This window comes from Hemicordylus capensis, chromosome 6 (genome assembly GCF_027244095.1).
Source record: "Hemicordylus capensis ecotype Gifberg chromosome 6, rHemCap1.1.pri, whole genome shotgun sequence".
NCBI lineage: Eukaryota > Metazoa > Chordata > Lepidosauria > Squamata > Cordylidae > Hemicordylus > Hemicordylus capensis.
This window is the reverse complement of record NC_069662.1, coordinates 139,994,706-140,013,788: the sequence shown is the minus strand read 5'-3', so window position 1 is coordinate 140,013,788 and position 19,083 is coordinate 139,994,706. Positions and strand designations below refer to the sequence as shown.

The window sequence follows — 19,083 nt, the reverse complement described above, 5'->3', positions numbered from 1 at the left end:
TTTTCAACACATCAACAGGCTTAACCAAGGTACACTACTTTTGGTGAGCAGAGTGGGTTAGACAGCCTTGCTTCCATTTTCAAATTTAGCCACAGCTCTGAAAAAGGCTGCTGCAGAGACACAAGTCTGAAGGAAAACCTCTTTTTTAGGTCCAGAAGGTCTTGCAACCAGAAGTCTGTACAAAGAGCCTACAAAAAGTACAGACCACACCCCAGGTTCTTGCATTCTAATGAAGATAGATTTCAATTTGTGGAACAACAGGGCCCTGAGACAAAGGAACACATAACTCCAGAGTTACTTAATTATCTGGCACACTAAAGCGATTTTGAGCTGGAATCTCCATACATCTCTCTCCTGACCCTGCTCAATATAACTTAAACAGTGGTTCAGCTTAAGAGTTGGGGCGGTGGTTCACTCAAGGGAGAGGATGCAGCTTCTGACTTGACATGAAACTTGGAGATAGACAAGGGGGTTGAGTGCAAGCAAGCACATCACCCAGCAAGACTGCTTTGAATAATCATCAACCCCAAGCTGAATCGCAGGGATTAGGAGCACTGCACTGCTGTAACCTCTCTGTGTTTGGAACTGTTGTGCGCAGTGTGTAACAGCCTGACAAAAGCCAGGAGCACTGGCTCTGGAACCTGCTCTTTGCTTTTGAAATTATGTTGTGGACACATACGGTGCCTAGTCCCTGGAACTAGGATTCTCAAGATAGCAGGCTTTAGAGAAACTCTCTCTGCCCTCCCCACTGAAAAAAAGGGTTCCACTTTCAGAACCAACCACAAAGCTGCACAAGACACAATCCTCCCCATCTCCATCCTCCTCTCTTCTCCTCCCCCTCACCCTGAGAATGGTCTTTATTCTCGTTCTTGCCAAATATTCAGTTTCGGCATTGTGCTTGTCCAAAGTAAACTTCACAGCTCTCTTTCCAAATAATACTTATTTCTGACTTGGTTTGCCCCTCTGGGGTACCCCAAGGAGACACTGCACTGGCTGGACCTGGTCTGGAGTTATTCACGCTTGCAGATCTTAGTGCTAGTAATTCCAGGTTCAGTTTACCAGACAGACAGCTCCTGCTTCCCCAACTATTCATTTCCCCTAGCATCCCAAGTAATTAAATGGTGTTTTAAACTATTTTAATTGTGTTAATATTTTAATTGTGTTTTTAGATTGTGAAACACCCAGAGACTTGTGTATGGGACAGTATAAAAATCTGTTAAATAAATAAATTTGCCCCTAGCCTCAAAGTATAATTGCCAAAGTGCACTGGGTGCAGGTGTCTGTAAGTCACAGTTTTGAGCAAGTATGGTGCTGGGGCCAGGTACTAGACAACAACATTTGGGCATCCATGTCATAACAGGGAGGAGAGCTTGTCTTGTGGTAGCAAGCATGAATTGCCCCTTACTAAGCAAGGTCCATCCTGGTTTGCATTTGAATGGGAGACTACATGTGTGAGCACTGTAAGATATTCCCGTTAGGGGATGGAGATGCTTTGGGAAGAACATTTGCATGCAGAAGGTTCCAAGTTCCCTCCCTGGCTTCTCCAAGATAAGGCTGAGAGAGACTCATAAGAATATAAGAACACCCCTGCTGGATCAGGCCCAAGGCCCATCTAGTCCAGCATCCCGTTTCGCAAAGTGGTCCACCAGATGCTTCTGGAATCCACAGGCAGGAGTTGAGAGCATGCCCTCTCTCCTGCTGTTACTCCCCTGCAACTGGTACCCAGAGGCATCCCGCCCCCAAGGCTGGAGGTAGCCTACAGCCCTCCGACTAGTAGCCTATGATAGACTTCTCCTCCATGAAGTTATCCAAACCCCTCTTAAAGCCATCCAGGTTGTTGGCTGTCACCACATCTCGTGGCAGAGAATTCCACAAGTTGATTATGCATTGTGTGGAAAAGTACTTCCGTTTGTTGGTCTTAGATTTCCTGGCAATCAATTTCATGGGATGACCCCTGGTTCTAGTATTATGGGAGAGGGAGAAGAATTTCCTGCAACCTTGAGGAAGCTGCTGCCAATCTGTGTAGACAGTACTGAACGAGATGGACCAATGGTCCATCTGACTCGGTATATGACAGCTTCCTATGTTCTTAGATTTCTGTTAAGCCTATTCTAGGTTCACCACATGTTCCGTTACCCTGCCGTCTCACATGGTAAAAGACTCAAAATTGGACTGGTGGGGACACAGTGGAAGATGTGGGGGGGGGAGAAAGACCCCTGATGAAAAAGTGTCTGCACTGTAATAGGACCATAGCATACCCCATGATTTTAAAAGACAAAAGACAAGTAGTTGGTCATGTAAACTGGCTCCTATGCTATATTATAGAAACAGGCTTAGTTTCATTAACATTCACAAGGAAGTTCCAAATGTCAAGAAGTTGTACCTGCTATACAACAAATCCATGCATCTGCTGTATTTAAGTCTGACACACATAACGTAGCTCCTCCATCTGTAGGTTAAAGGCAACTATTGTTCATTTCTTTGCTATGTAAAAGTCACTTTGAAGTTGTCTTTGTTGAAAAAGCAGAACAAAACTATAACTTAAAGCAATACCGTTAGTATAACCCAGCAATGCAAACAGAGGAACGGCTTACCTGTTGCTCAGTGCAGCTGGCAGAGGATGTGCTGCATTTGGCGGTACAGTTGTGTGAGTAAGAGGAGAAGGATTCTGCGATATCGTGGCGGGGGTCTGAATTACCCCATTTAAAGCCCCAACAATTCCATTCATTGCCAGCTGGTTACCTGGCAGAGCTCCAATTATTCCACCCACTGCAGGAATGGTGGATGTTACAGTCTGCATTCCACTGGCAAGTGCCCCCACTGTCACACCATTGACCTGTTGAACTCCTGTGCCTTGCTGAGCTGGACTTTGCCCAGCAGGCGGTGGAGTGGAAAGAGCAGAGGAACTACTGGTGCTTTGTCCACTGGAGTTTATCTCCTAGTGAAAACACAAAGGCTCAGCTGTATTAAGCTTTACACAACAGTAAAATAAGTGGACAGACAATATTAGCCTACAAGAATTCTAGAACGAACACACACACACACACACACACCAAACAAAACATACCTGATTTAATACAGGAAGGGAATTGTCAGGTAGAAAGCCGCTTCCCAGATGAGGGCTCTTGCTGCTGTTCAGAGAATCAGTGCTAGCAGCTAAAGAGATAATATATTGAGGGGTGGGGGGAAAGCATGTCTTAATTTCTGCATCCAAAATGAAAAAAAAAAAAAGCCTAATCCTATATGAGACGCATACATAGACTGAATTCAGATTCTCTTAAGCATTTACCCAAAGCAATATATGCACTAATAAGACTGAAACTCTAATCTGTTATGCTAATAAATTTTGCTATCGAATGCAAATTCAGTGTGGCAGAAGTACTTGAAGAATGTTGCTGTTACATAAAGAAAGCAGCATGTTTAAATTGTATTCTTTTTTAAACGAATCATAGAACCTCTCAAAGCACTTGTTACTTTTATCTGTAATTTGATTTTGCAAAATAGAAATTAACCATTTTATAAAGCCCTTAAGTAAAATTTCATCTTTCCTGAAAGTTTCTCATATCCAATATGAACATGGCATTCCCTTTCCCAAAAAAATATGTTTTGGGGATTTATTTATATTGCAGGTCATATTGTGGAACACATAATAGGAGAACTTCTCTATTATTATTATTATTATTATTATTATTATTATTATTATTATTATTGAGAGGCGACAGAACTAGACACAAAAAAGGAAGAACTATTTCTCCTTCCTTACCAGCCTGAGTTGAAAATGCATGCAATTGATGAGATGGACTTGGATTTGCTGTTATTGTTGGGAAAGGAACTGAAAGCTGGGCATTTAATAGCTGGAGGCGCTCCTTTTTAGCAGTCAGGTTTTTAATCTGTTCTTCCAAGCGGCGATTTTCAACTTGAAGCTGGTGTAATGACTTCAACATGCCTAAAACTAAACAAAATTTGACCAGTTAATCTAAATCCCTTGGGGGGGGGGATCAAACTGAAGGTGTTGCTATGCTAAGAAATAACTACATCTATTGTGCACTCAAATTCTTCATAGCCACACAAATCTAATTAGCAAATAAAGTATTGGAGAGTTCTTCACTCCTTCCCTTATCTAAAATTACTGTGTATCCTGCAGGTTGCTCAGTGCCCAGTGGAAGAGGGCTACACACATCCCCCATTTATCCAGATGTTCTGGAAATCCAAGCTTCCCAATATCCTGCATACATATTTAGGGTCCAATGCCATAATTCTTCGCCTGGCTCAATGCACAAAGAGCCCCTGGCACACATGCAATCATTTTTCCTACCAAGGCTTGTGAACAAAATTGTGGTGCATGTGCGTTCTCTGTTGCATTCACTTTTGGAGCAGAGAAGTAAAAAACCCAAAGCATTCTTTCAGTAACAGTCACTATCAAATTATTGTTTGTGGAAAGGATACTCTCTTTGGGTTATAAAGTTAAAAATACTCTCAAAACAGAGTTTTTCTATTTGTTTTTAAAAACAACATTGTTTTAGAGGGAGAACTGTTCTGTTGGCTCCTTGGCCAAAAACTTGCAAATTTATGTAATCAATGAAAACTTTTACTCTGTTTTTGTTGCCTTCAAATCAACAGACTCCAGCTGCTTTCAATATCCCTCTAAAGAGCACCCAGCAGGGAGCATGAAGAGCCTTCAGTCCCCTGCCCTCTCCCTGCAGATAAAGCACATCCTCAGCCAAATACCATTCGCTTCTGGCATGGTCAGATTCTCAAAGTTGGATTTTTGGATGAATTTGGGGGCTTGCATTTGCCAACATTTGGCTGTTTGGCGATTCTAGCAGAAGGAAAGCCCACTTTAAAAATTCTAAATTGTGTTTATTTTACATGACCTCTGGGCCTAATACAGACACAAGTCTACCGGTACAGGCACATCTGGTCATTTCCCAAGGATTTAGCTTTTTATCCCTCCTCTTCAAGAACATACAAAGGAACTCTCAGTGTGCCCAAATGAGATGCAATAAGACTTAGCTAAACCTGTCCTCCAGCTATCATGTTTAAAGGATTATCCCTGCATGAATTTCCTCACAATTAGCATTTTTGTCAGGGTACCATTCATAAAAATACCAACTAGATGGCACTTCACTCACAAACAACAACCAGGAAAGCATGCTCAAGTATTTTGGTTAAACGGCATAACAATATTCTTTAACCATTCAAATCTTCATATGCATAATATTGGGTTTTAGATCGTTTAAAAGACAAAATATCACTTCTCAATGAAGACTTGTTTGGATTCATACTATTCTTTGTCTGAAATAAATTTATTCTCCCACCTCTCTGCTGCAACCCACCATAGATTCTGCCCCCCTCCCCCGCAAGAATGTGAAGCAAGATTCAAAATGGCCATTGCCCAACATTGTGAGAAAGTACTTATCCATATTGAGAACGGAATAGAGAATCAAAATCATGTTTTCAAAAAGTCAACATGCGTCAGCAAAGACCATTAGCTTCCAAACTCAGACACTTTCATAAAGATATTCTCCTTTGGGTATCATGATGGATACTGGGTATGTACATGGTATTAATGCCATCAACACCACAGAGGTAACAATGTTCAAAAGATCAGGTGAGACAATATGAAAGACTTACTGTCACTAGGGGTGCCCTGTTCTAGTAAGAACTGTTGCCCTTCACTCCATTGCCTATCTAGAAGTTGTTCTATAGTCGCTGGTACTGGCGGCAAATGTTCCACGCCACTATTCCCTGGTTGATCAAAGCGAATTGGTAAACTACTCGCAGGTGACCTGCAAAAAGATTATAAATTACATTTTAAAAGAATGTTCAGGAGGGAGAGAAATACCAGTTATGAGACCTGCTTTCTTCATCCACTTTTAACCACCTACAAGCAACATTCCTCAAAACTCCTAAAAGCTCTGGCTCTCATTACCAATACTTTAAAATAAAGCGTAACAATCATATTTTAAGAAATTCTGTACAAAAAAGCAAAGCTTCTTTTCAGTAAACTAGTTCAATGTTGCACAGAAAAAATGTCAATTTGCTCATTTATGGAGCATGATGATAAATCAAGAACAGGAGCTCTGCAGAAAATATGTTTTGATATAAATATTATTTATTAAGTATCACCTAGACAATGCCAGACAAAACATGAGGTGTGACACTGAAATTAGAGTCACTAAACTCTCCCACAATTCCTGTGTAATTTTGCCATGCAACTGATTTGCACAAAAAATACTTTTGTATGAGATTTTAGAGGAAAGCAGTTGTGAAGAAGCTGAGCGATTCTGCTCAAGCTGCTGACATCAAATATCTATAAAATCTGGTGGTCTAAATAAGGGACCAGTAATTTCTATTTTAAATAAAGACTTCTCTACAGAATAGTATATGATCTTTGTACAACTGAGCCTAGTGATTAATACACTATGCTACAAATCTTTTGAAGCATAGCAGCAATCAATATGACATGCAAGAGAGAGTATTAAAGACACATGTAGATAGTATAGCAAATTTAGGTCACATACAGGAAATCCTGATCAGCGCTTAATGTGACAGATACTTTAACAATTTTGAAACTTTACCTCCCCCGCCAAAAAAACCCAAACTCACACACTCACACAGAGAGCACATTACAATTACTTTGAAGACGGTGACCTTACTGAGCCTTTGAATGCCAAGCCTTTTCTGTGTAAGCACTAAAAGATGATGATATTACAGCTAGGGATGTGCACAGAACCAGTTTTGAGGCCCTTTATGGGCCTCCGAACTGGTTCGAAAGACCGGCGGTTTGGCCGGTTCAAAGGCGGGAGGGGGGGGGAGAATCTCTTTAAGGATGAGGGGAGGGTGCTCCTAATGTACCCAGAATGTTGGGGGCAATATGCTAAATCATTGTAAACCGCTTAGAGAGCTTCGGCTATAGAGCGGTATATAAATGTAAGTGCTATTGCTAAGTGCTAATGCATTTTCCCCGCCCGTGCTGCCTTTTAAAATGGTCCAGTGGGGCGGCAGTGTACCTCCTTGCCGCCCCAGTGCCTCCTTGGACCAGAAGTGACTGGAAGTTGCTGCTGTGCACACGCGCAGCAGCAACTTCAGGTCCAAGGAGGCACTGGGGTGGCACGGAGATATGCTGCCGCTCTGCCGGACCGTTTTAAAAGGCAGAGCCAGCAGGGGAAATGCAGCGGGAGGAGTAAGAGCACCCTCCCCTATCCTTAAAGAGACTGCCCCACCTTTGAACCAGCAGGTGCCAGTTCCGTGCACACCACTAGTTACAGCAGCATCATATCAAGATGACATCACTGCATTTGTACTTGCACCTTTAGAAACAACAAAAAATATTTATATACCACTTTTCAACAAATGTTTCCAAAGCGGTTTACATAGAGAAATAAATAAAGATGGATCCCTGTCCCCAAAGGGCTCACAATCTAAAAAGTGACATAAGACAGATGTCAGCAACAGTCACTGGAGGTATTGTGCTGGAGGTGGATAGGGCCAGTTACTCTCCCCCTGCTAAATAAAGAGAATTATCACATTAAAAAGGTGTCTCTTTACTCAGTTAGCAGGGGTTTAAACTCATCTTTAATTTTTTTAAATCATTGTTAGCAGTTCCCACTTTAACATACAGATCAAGATACCAGCATTGTAGGTGAATTTAAATGCCCAATACCTGACAAGAATATTGTGACTTCCTTCTGATGTTCAAAATGGTAAAGATAAAGAACTATAAATATGGGCTCTTAAATAACACAGCACACTACAGCAGTCAGCATTCATCACAATGGAGGGCACGAAGCCCATACACTACTCAATTCTCAAGTAAGATCTATTTTAACACATCAGCATTTCTAGCAATACCAAGTCTCATCATTCAGTGAGCCAAACAGGATTTGGACCCAGCTACTATTTCCTATCATGAAAAGCCAACACTAAAGTAGGATCATCCCTATACATTTTAACAGATGCTCAGTACTGAAGAGATTACCTTGTGTAACCAATGATTCTATCTTCAAATCTCACCATGACAACAAAGTAGTTTCATCTCAAGTTTACTTAAACAAGACTAAGGCACATCCAAAGAGAAAACAATTAGGATGCCTGCAGTAGTGATAAATAGCCAAACCCAAAAGGTTCCATTTCCTGGCGTATGGTGCAATATATACAATTGTTTACTTTGGGGGAAAAGTCAATGCATTAAGGACAACAGAACACTTTAATGATAGGTTTTTATAATGAAAAGAGATTATCAGCAATATCCTATACTGGGTCCTGATTTGTTTAATATCATAACTGATGTTCAGAAAAGGTAGGTAAACATGATATGTATAAATTGTATAGAAGTATGAACTACTTGAAAAACAGCTAATAGCACTGCATTCAGCTGGGTTCTGGGAATCTGGATCTTTAGCAGGATGCAATCATACAAGGTAAGCAAACAAGTGACAAAGATCAGCTTAAACATGTTTTGTTAGAGGTTCTGCTTTGTAAGTAATACAGAATTATGTAAAATGATAAATCATATATTCAAGAGAAGCTAAGAAAGGGACTCTAAGGAGTTTAAAAGCTGTTCACACAAGGTACTGGGATATAAAATGTCAGATGGAAATTCAGCTTTCATGTGGGGGACATGTTGGGGTGGGTGGGGGGAGTCCTAGCTATAAATACTCTATTTGATTTTTTACAAGTACCACTCAGGAAACAGATTTTGGAGATAACCAACTATAAACATCAGTTGAATGAGCTGCAATCACAGTAAAGAGGATGCTAGGAATTAGCAGTGAGAAAATACAAAATCACATAATCCTTTTGTATTGTTAACCATGTTGCATATTTTCGAGTCATCCATATTTTTGAAAAGATATTGTATAACAAGTAAATTTATAGAGTGGTTGACATAATTATTGAAATTCTGAACACCTTCAATACAACATTTAATCCAGTATTTTCCAGTCTAAAGAAAACTACTGAGAGCATAGTATGGAAGTATAAGTGGTGAACATAGAACTGCTACATTTCCCCACTACAATGCAAGCAACAAAGACGACCAAATTAGTTTGTTCTTCCATACAAAGCAGGGTGAACTACAGAAATTGAAAACATACTATATATAGGATTGAAGAAATTAAAAGGAAATTGGCTAATGACCATTGACGGACCTGTGTGACCAGTGCACTTAGCCACATATTCTCAAAGGACACAGAGTCCATCAAGCAGTACTGCTGCATAGCCCTCCATTCACTAACTTAGGTATATTGTGGGATCCCTGCATAAGGGAATGGAAGTGTGTAATCATCATACAGGCTTAAAACACTTCACTAACCAAGATCTCTGAAGTGTCAAGACATGAAAGGAAGGTAGGAAAGCACTCGCTCACATACACGTACAAAAAACCCCAGAGGCTGGGTCACCCCATACCTGCTTATATCTTGAACAAGCCCTCTAATGAGCACAGTCCTAACCACTGATAGAGTCAGGGTGTTAGGTTCATCAAGGTCACTGACTAGCAGCTTTTATATTTAAAATAGTTTAGCATAATTAAAAAGGTATGCAAATGACTTTCCTTGTTCCACATCCAGCTGTCTACGTTTGTGCTTTCGCCCTATGTACATTTATTATATTTGTATACCGCTCTAAACTTCAATCTCTGGGCAGTTTATAGCAACATAAAACAAATTAAAACAGAAATTAAAACCATAACACGATTTAAAATCACAAGTCTAGTTAAAATGCTTGAGTGAATAAAATGTGTATTTAGATACTTTTTTAAAGTTGTCAGAGATGGGAAGGCTCTTATTTCAGCAGGAAGTGCATTCCAGAATTTCAGGGCAGCCACAGAGAGGGCCCATCCCTGTGCAGCCACCAGACAAGCTGGTGGCAACTGCAGACAAATATCTGCAGATGCTCTCAATGGGCGATGGGGCTCATAGTGAAGAAGACAGTCTATTAAATACATTTTGTCATGCTTTTTAATATACTGTAAACTGTAACTACCTAAATAGAATACAAATTATATAGTTTGTAAGATTTTATATAATTAAAAAATGTTTACATTAAAATACAAAACATTTTGACACTCCTTCAGTACAAAAAGCATATGAAGTTGTTTGTTTCATGCATACAGAAATAGACTAGGTTCTTGACTTATGCAAACATATGTTTAAGGCAGCAGTGATATGTGCCATTTTATGCCACATCAGTTCATAAATTGACAAAATTATGGATGTGGAAAACAAGAATACTATATAGTGGGTTGGAGAATATTGAGCTCTAAGACACAAATTGGATACACATAAGTGAAATCAGTGGGACTTCAGCAAGCTGAAATCTTTCTCAGGATTATGATTTTGCTCTGTTCCCTGCACTCCTCTATCTATCCTAAAGCTCTGAAGCAAGAGAATCATTAAACAAAAACTTGCAGAAAAGCTATTTTAATAACTCACATATTTAGGTTTTCCCAAATCCTAGTCAAAAGGTTTAGAGTTCTACAATATTAAAAATGAGCAAGGGTTACATCCTTAGATTTTTAAAAATCTTTTAATAAGAGAACTCAGGTTGGAACCTTACAAACAGCCTTTATCAAAGATAACGGTTGTATGAGGCAATATATCTAGCAGGCTCAGTTTCTCAGAATCAGTCAAAATCTGTCTTCATAAGACTTTCAAGGATTTGACCCTAAGACAATATTGGCCTGGTTTAAAGAAGTGAGTATAATTTTCAGTCAGTCTTTGGGATTTGCAGGCTCTTGCTACTCTTGAAAAATCAGAACACAGATCACTAACATTCACTTTACAGTTCATTTACTCTCATACATGACACAGCACTTCTGATTAGTTATGGGACATTGACATGCCTCCACTAACAATTTTTATTTATTTATTACCAACTTATTACATTATAGCATAAACTGAAGCAGTGGCATGTAGTGCTATTGTACAATAAACGAAAAGCTTTAGAATGCCATCCAACAATTAAAGAGGACATTTGCACTGAAGCCAATATCCAAGCAGCACAGCATAATCTTTGCATGACACTGATCAAATATTGTTTCCATAAACAAAGAAACCAGTGGAAGGTAGACAGAGCGATCAGTGATTCAATTCTGGTCACTTTATATTTTAGAGAATATCCATTTCCCTGCCACTAGAAGAACATTCACTTTTGCTACACTATTACCTATCTTTTCCCCACATAAAACAGAAATTTTTACATTCACCATCTTAAACAAAAAAATATTGGACACTTTAACTGCTAATGCATGGGATTTTATATGCAAGTGATATAAAATCAGCTAGTTACCAGAAAAGTCTTATTTATGACTCAATATTATGTAAATAGCAGAAGGCAGTATAGCCCCCAAAGCCAATTTCATAGCAGAGATATAAGGTATTCTTTTAAATTATGTAATTATATTAATGTATCAGAACATTATTGTCTTAACCATCTGGACACATCACTGATCTTTATAAATTAATTTTCAACTTAAAATGTAAGCCTGACCGATGAAAGATAAGTTTCCACACCTTAACCAAATCGCCTTAACTCTCCAGTATAAATATTGCTTACCGTGGTGAAAGGCTTCCTCTGGGTGAACCCCCCCTGCCAACGAGGCTCCGGCTATTGTCTCCAAGATCTTGATCTGCAGAGTAAATATTTCACAGCCGAGATTGTGACTCTTTCTGAGATGAGATTTTAAGATGTTGCAGACATGAAGGTAATTTCAAAACATAATCCAGTATCTGGGAGTTACTATTAATGCTAGAGAATGCTGCTAGTTTAAAATTGCTAACTGCAATGGGCAAGGCGTTGTCCGTACAAATTTCTGTGGGCAAAGCAGGCCATGGATTAGGCTCAGTCCTTTCATTGCTTTCGGTTTTACAGCACAGAAGCATGGTTTGCATTTCCAGTGCCCTCCCCTCAGCCACTTTTAATTTCTGCAGTGAAAGTAATGAATCACAGCTGTGGACAGCTAATCTGTATGCTTATCACAGCAAATCCCCAGGCTTTGTATTTTTTTTAACACTTTGCATCCCAGAAAAACCCATAAACGGCATTATTTATTCACTTCTACTGGTAGCATTTTTTCCTCCAAAGTTTTACTAAAAAATGTTAAAGCACATATTTGGCAAATGCCTATTTATAAGTGAAGAAGAGGGCAGTCCAAAACACTGAAAGGTATTACAAACCTCTCATTAAATACACAGAAGCGCCTTGCTTGGTAGGACTCAAAAGGGTTATTTTTCCCTATGGCCTCTCAATAAAATAACCCAATGTGCCCCCTTCAAGGTTGCCCTCCCCCTATTCTGCAGCAAATGACCTCTGGCCTCTTAGAGGGCAAGACATGACTGATCCATTCTTGGTAAACTGCTAAACTCATTCCCTTCCCCCAAACAGGCATGACTATAACGACATGTCAACAAATCCTTAAGGATGGAATGACACAAAGCAAATCCAGGAGCTCATTAAAATTGTTTTGGTTTTTTTTTAAAGCCAGTGTTCATCAATTGGCAAATATTCACAAGATTATTAAATACTGTGGAAGTTGTGTAACAGGATCTCATCCATACAAACTAGTATATCATGCGATTCCATGAATTATGCAAATAAAGGTTTAAACTATTCACAACAAACCCCAGTGCTATGCTACTCCCATTGCGGAGAACTAAGGGAACTGAACGCATCAATCACAAAAGTCACCGGAGACATTGTTGCATTCCTGCCTGCTCATGGCTCTGCTTAAAGATTTACATTTCAGACAGTAAATGATACACCGCAATGACTTCTGCTGTAAGACAGCACCTACTTCCAAAATGCAGCAAGCTATGGAACACTAATTAAAGATAAGTGTGTAATAAAGTTAAGATGCTGAAGCAGATAATTCAAGAAGAGATACTTTGAAGAACTTGCCTGTTTGACTGTTTTCAGACTGAGTTGTAAGTGCTGCCATTGTTGAAGTGGGGTTCAACCTATTGCCATACACATGGGATGGAAGCAAACTGAGGGAAGATCCAGGTAGGGTGTTTGCCTGCGGGGGGGGGGGGAGAGACACCAAACGCACAGAATGAGAATCTTTTTAGAAAACCTAAAGGTATTGCCCTAAAACATTATATACTCAACATAGTTGCTTCAATAATATTCATCAACTTACACTTTTAAAGCAAGTTTACAACAAAGACATATTTGCAATACTGTTAAAGCAGTTTTGAAAAAAAGCAGTTTTGAAAAAAGTTTTTCAAACTTGCCAACAAGCCACAGAACGTGGACAATCCAGGAAGCTTGTGTGAAAACTATTGAAGTTTTAAACTAAGCTGTTCCAGAAATGACACGACTTGCCATTTCAAAGGATCTGGTACACAATATGTAGGGTACACATCCAAAAAATGCTTCCATTTGCAAAGCACACTGGCAATACCAGGACTTAGCTGAATGGAAACACTGTAGTTATTCTATTTAATCTTATTAAACCATTTACAAAATAAGGGCAGGTAGACAACAGATGTCTCACAAATACTTGGGTTGCTTACATCACAAGGAGGCTGTGGAGGTCAAAAGGTCCAACTTCCAGCTTTATAGTTTAACCACAGAGCCATATTTCCTCTGCTGTACTCTGTCACTAGTAAAACCTGCACACTATTTGGTTACTTCCTATTTTGTTGTGCAAGGAAACCAGGTTTTGGTTTTTATTTTTTTAAGGAAACAGCTATTACAAGTACATTTTCTATACAATATAGGTCTCAGCAAATCACAGCTCTGTCCTGACCCCCTTATAAGGCAATACATTTTTGGCAGTTGGCCAGATCGACTTACTGAAGAGCTCATCCAAAGTTTGTATTCATTCATTCATGTTGCTAACCACAATTCTGAAGGTCTCTGCTGGGACTTGTGCCAAACAAGTGAAAATGAACCCTTGAAGAGATAGAACTAAGGAGGCTGGCAGAACTCTTGCATAATCCAGGGTAATAAAAATACCTTCTTCCCTTGACAATGTTACTTTGAAAACAGATATATCTCCTTCAAATACTTAATTTGTAAGCTTGGTGCACTACTATTACTTTTCCTGACAATTACATTTAAGAAAAATGAATTCTACTGATTCCAGCCTCATGTTCTTAAAACAGAACAAATTAGATAGACATCTGAAATTATAGATACCATTTTTAATTTGAACTTGTTCTTCAACAAGGGAAGACCACTTTTTAGAATTAAAGTTTCCAAGGATGCATCACAGAAGTTAAATATGAACTTAACCTACTGAAGTGAGTCAATGAGATAAAGACGTGCTTAAAATTTTGCTCTGTCATGCCCCCATTTAAAAGAAATTAACTGCACACAACAGAAATACACTATTACAAGCAAAATGTCACACCACAAAGACTACATCTCTTTAAAAACATAAACAAAAAAACTCACCCTCCCATTAAACTTAACCACCTTGGGGCTATATTTTAACGAAAGGCGGTATAAAAATGCAAAAATAAAATAAATAAATAAAATAAAATAAACTTTAGCTTTAACAATATGTCATATTTATACAAATTTACACATTTATCAGTTACTTCAAGGGATACCCAACAATACTTGGTTCATAAAGCAAGGGGAAATTGTGCCTGATAGCCACTCCTAATGCCCCCCTCCCTTATGATGTGCATCAAGGCACTGACAAGAAAAGTTAAAGATTCAGGGACTTGGGTGAGTCAATGTATTCTTTTAACTGTCATTCTGACAGAACATTTTTACATATTAAGAACTCACATCAAATAGTCAACTACACACACACACACACACACACACACAGATTGTCATCATGACGGAGAGGCACCAGTGCTTCTGAAGAGTTCAGCGCACTCAGTTCCACTGCTTTCTCAGCCAAGGGAACAAATTTCAATTATCTCTTTCCCAGGAAGCACTCTGTGCCACCAGAAAATATATCCCTGAGAGTCACACAGTCAGAGACATATTTGCAGGTAACACAGAGCATTCGGGGGAAGGAGAGGTCTTGAAAATTCCCAACACACATGAGTACAAGTGCTATATTAGTTCTTCAAAAGCACCAGTATACTGTTAGCCACTTTGTATGAAGCAACAAGGAAATGGGGGGGTGTCTTTTAAACATTAGAAATAGTGTTGTTTGCTTCCTCCTCACAAAGTGGGTGTGTGTGTGTGTGTTCTCAATTTTTTAAAAACCCACACAGTCCATTAGATACAAATATAGCATCACTAATATACAAACAATAAATAAATTAAATAGAATGTCATCCAAAAGCAGTGCCCATCTGATGCCTAATCCGCATCCAGAAAGCCCACTCTTCCTATTCCACAGTTACTATCTGGATCACACCCTCCCACAGGTATTACAAACAAAAAACCAAAAGCCAGACACATAAGTGCCAAGCATGGATTAAATGTCCTTAGTTTGACCCTAAGATAACAAGTGATGAATCCTTTGAACAGTAAATATGGTGAATAAGGAGAAACTGGTGTGTGAATTGGCTTGGCAACTTTTAATCACACATTACTTGATGATTCAACATTTATAGTTCAACCCTAGACATGCTTACCTAGCAGCAAGACACAATAAGTTACTTTCTGGTAATCATGCTTAGGAATGAAGTCTTGCTTAACATGCATGCAGCTGAACATGTGAAGCTATTCTACTGGAAAGCATGGAGATGACATGAGTTGCTAAGAAAATTCTGTTTGTTTCATCTAATCTACATTGCTTCATTCACACATGCAAGTTGCCACTATAGTGATTAAGCAGTGACTATGTATATGCATCAGTGAGTCAGCCAAGATATTATTATTTTTATTACTATTACTACAAAATATGTATAAGAGAAATATATTCATTTGTAGACTCCTATTGGCCACCTACACTATGATTTTCTTAAGAGTTATAGGGAATAAAGTACGAACAGGTCTTACTCAAGTTTTAATACTACATCATAAGTCATCCCACATAATGAAATAAAAAGGTCAACACCACTACTGAAGCTCTCAAAATACTCAATTTGCAGAATTGTTCTGCTGCTCCAATAGAACTAAAAAAATGCAAATCTTTGCACCTAGCTCATTATTCTTCCAAGCACCACTCATTTTTCCTCCCAATACATAAAGTAATTTTCATTGGGGATAGAATATTAATGGCACCTTATTACTCTCCTTGAATTAATAGGCTGTTCATATCTTGATTCCTAACAGGATGCTTGCAAGTAAGCCCCATAAAGCTACTTTTTGGCAAGCCTAGGGGAATTTTTTTATTGCCTACGCTTTGAACAGCAAACTCCCAGTGTCAAAGTACAAACCGCTTCAGAGAATTCCCCCCAGTTTCCAAAAGTAGTTTGCCAAACAGCTCAAGGAACTACTGTTCAAGAAAAACCAAGACCATCTCCTTAAGTACACATAATTTGATGCATTGTTCTTTCAATCCCAGCTATTGACTTCACTGAAACTTGCAAATAGTACATTTATATCTGGCTGTAAACTGGCCTTGTCAAACTATTCTAAAACTGCTGGTTGTACCCTTCCTACTATATCAGTACCTATCCAACCCACCTTCTTGAAGACTAGGATAAAAGTGTGTACATTGAAGAGAAACAACTGGAAAGACATAATAAAATATGAAGTTTCAAAAAGGATTCTATTTTACATGCAGCTAAACTGACCTATACTCCGTTAAAATCAAGAAGAATGAACATACATAACTGAACATAGGTTGACAGCCAAACTAAGGTCGTTAAGGTTACAAATAAACCTTAATAATCAAACTAAATGCACTTTGTTGACTGGAACAGAAAGCACATTGTGCACAAATAATTTTTGCATAAGTAATATGTTTCTACATGCTTACATAATTGTATTTCTATTGAGGCATAACAGAACCACAGCAAAATAAGTTATGTAATGTGCATCAGGTCTGGCACGACTTTAAAGCCTATTTAGGATGCTGAGATTTTTTCTTCCACAACCTGTTGTTCACTCTTTATGTTACTGCTTAACATCCAAAACTTTAAATATTTTAAGACTGTCTGCAACATATATGTCAGCCACACATCACATCTCCAATGTGATTTTTAAACTTGGACAAGACTGTACTTTATTTATAAAATTGGCCATGAAGCTGGAAATATATCCTAAACCAAGTAACTGTTTTTATGAGGGCATTAAAGTGGAAGAGGCAGAAAAAATGGATTAAGTAGTATTACTATGTATGTGACAACTTCACTCGGACAGGAAAATAAGTAAAGTATTACGTTACTGCATTATTTAGAGGTGAAATAGGAACATCATGTTTCACTTGAAGCTGAAACATGCTGAAGAAAGCATTTATTAAAAATGCGCAGTCATTCTGTCAATACACATTAAGGTCATGGGATTCAAGCAAGCCCCAAAACATAGGGTTGTGTTTTTTTAATGTACCTTATTTCAGCTGAGTCAGTTTAACCAGAAGCATCAGCACGATTGAAATGTGCTTCTATCAACGTGCAATACTGAATTACAGCTTAATTTTATATTTTAATTGTTTAGAATATTAACTATATGGACAACAAATTCAGATCAAACAAGCTGCATGATGTAAAAATTTATTACCCTTTAACGTTCATATCAGATTGAATATATCTACATATGCTTCATCTCTATACTGTACGAAACCGAAGGGCAAGTGAACCAGTTTACATAAATACGTTTTTAGGCAAATCTTGATTCAGAAGGAATTATGTACACAGGATCACATGATTAATAACATGGGTCAGGATTCAGTTCACCACAGGTACAGTGCCTGTGCAGAGGATCCCCAAAGGTTCAGTAGAACCCTGTTTCCCACCACCACACACACACACACACACACGTGTAGATAGTACAAACCATTAGGGAGAAATGGCAAGTCTGTCCTTGCTTCTTGTACTCACATTCATCACTCCAAAGTACTGCCTGGGCACATACAGGTGGGGAAGTAACTGGTGGTAACCTCTAGGCTTGACTACTGTAATGCACTCTACATGGGGTTGCCTTTGTATGTACTTCGGAAACTACAATTGGTACAGAATGCGGCAGCCAGATTGGTTTCTGGGTTTACCTGAAGGGACCATATAACAGCGATTTTAAAAGAACTGCACTGGCTGCCGATATGTTTCTGAACGAAATACAAAGTGCTGGTTATTAGCTATAAGGCCCTTAATGGCTTAGGTCCAGGGTACTTAAGAGAGCACCTTCTCCATCATGAACGCTGTCACCTATTAAGATCATCTTGAGAGGTCTGGTTATGATTGTCACCAACTCGTTTTGTGGCAACTCGGGACCGGGCCTTCTCTGTGGCTTTGGAACGCGCTCTCTGCTGAAATAAGAGCATCTCCTTCTCTGTTTGCTTTTAGGAGGACCTTGAAGACGTACCTGTTTTCCCAGGCTTTTAACTGAAATTTTAATGAATGTTTTTATCTACTGTGGTTTTTTATCTACTGTGACTTTTAATTGTTTTTATGAATTTTAAAATGTTTTTATATTATGTTTTAATTTGGACACCGCCTAGAATTTCTATACTAGGCGGTATAGAAATGCAATAGATAGATAGATAGATAGATAGATAGATAGATAGATAGATAGATAGATAGATAGAATATGTACGCATTGGGCAGTGGGAGAACAGGACTCTTTTGAGATTATGGAAATCCTCCACACATTATTGTGTCCATAAAAGATTTAATAGGCAATTATTTCTAGAACCAGTAGATATCCAAGGTGATCTGAACATTATTTTTCAAGAAAATAACTTTGAATTTAAAAAACTTGACAGAAGGAAACAATATTTTACTATGTTTTCTATATAGAAAATTTCTTAAGCTCAAGCATATACAGCTATTCCCCTCAAGTTTTAGGATATGAAATATTTTCAGATACAGACCCAATTTCTGTCTAAGCTTCCCCACCAGTAAGGTTTTAATACTCAGCGTGTGATGAGAGATGAAACCAAGTGTGAACAACTTTCAGGTCCCATGAGCAGGCTGACTGTTGAAGCTGTCAGGTTCAATTGCATCATTTGATATTATTCAATGCCCCAAACTTCTCCCTAATTGTTAGGGGCTTAACATATTC

At 38.7% G+C, this 19,083-nt stretch overlaps 1 protein-coding gene across 9 annotated transcripts in view; it reads right to left on the bottom strand.

The window, feature by feature from the left end:
• Positions 1-19,083, bottom strand: part of MLLT10 (MLLT10 histone lysine methyltransferase DOT1L cofactor) — a 191,269-nt gene that overhangs the window by 14,922 nt on the left and 157,264 nt on the right. For 8 of the 9 annotated variants that reach the window (XM_053263412.1, XM_053263417.1, XM_053263416.1 and 5 more), the window contains 7 exons: positions 12,901-13,018; positions 11,560-11,632; positions 5,635-5,789; positions 3,764-3,952; positions 3,068-3,156; positions 2,595-2,938; positions 2,384-2,449 (listed from right to left, as the gene is read on the bottom strand). In XM_053263412.1, the coding sequence (XP_053119387.1) occupies positions 2,384-2,449; positions 2,595-2,938; positions 3,068-3,156; positions 3,764-3,952; positions 5,635-5,789; positions 11,560-11,632; positions 12,901-13,018 (1,034 nt within the window). The remainder of the gene's footprint in view (positions 1-2,383; positions 2,450-2,594; positions 2,939-3,067; positions 3,157-3,763; positions 3,953-5,634; positions 5,790-11,559; positions 11,633-12,900; positions 13,019-19,083) is intronic. The other variant, XM_053263415.1, reaches the window with a different exon arrangement.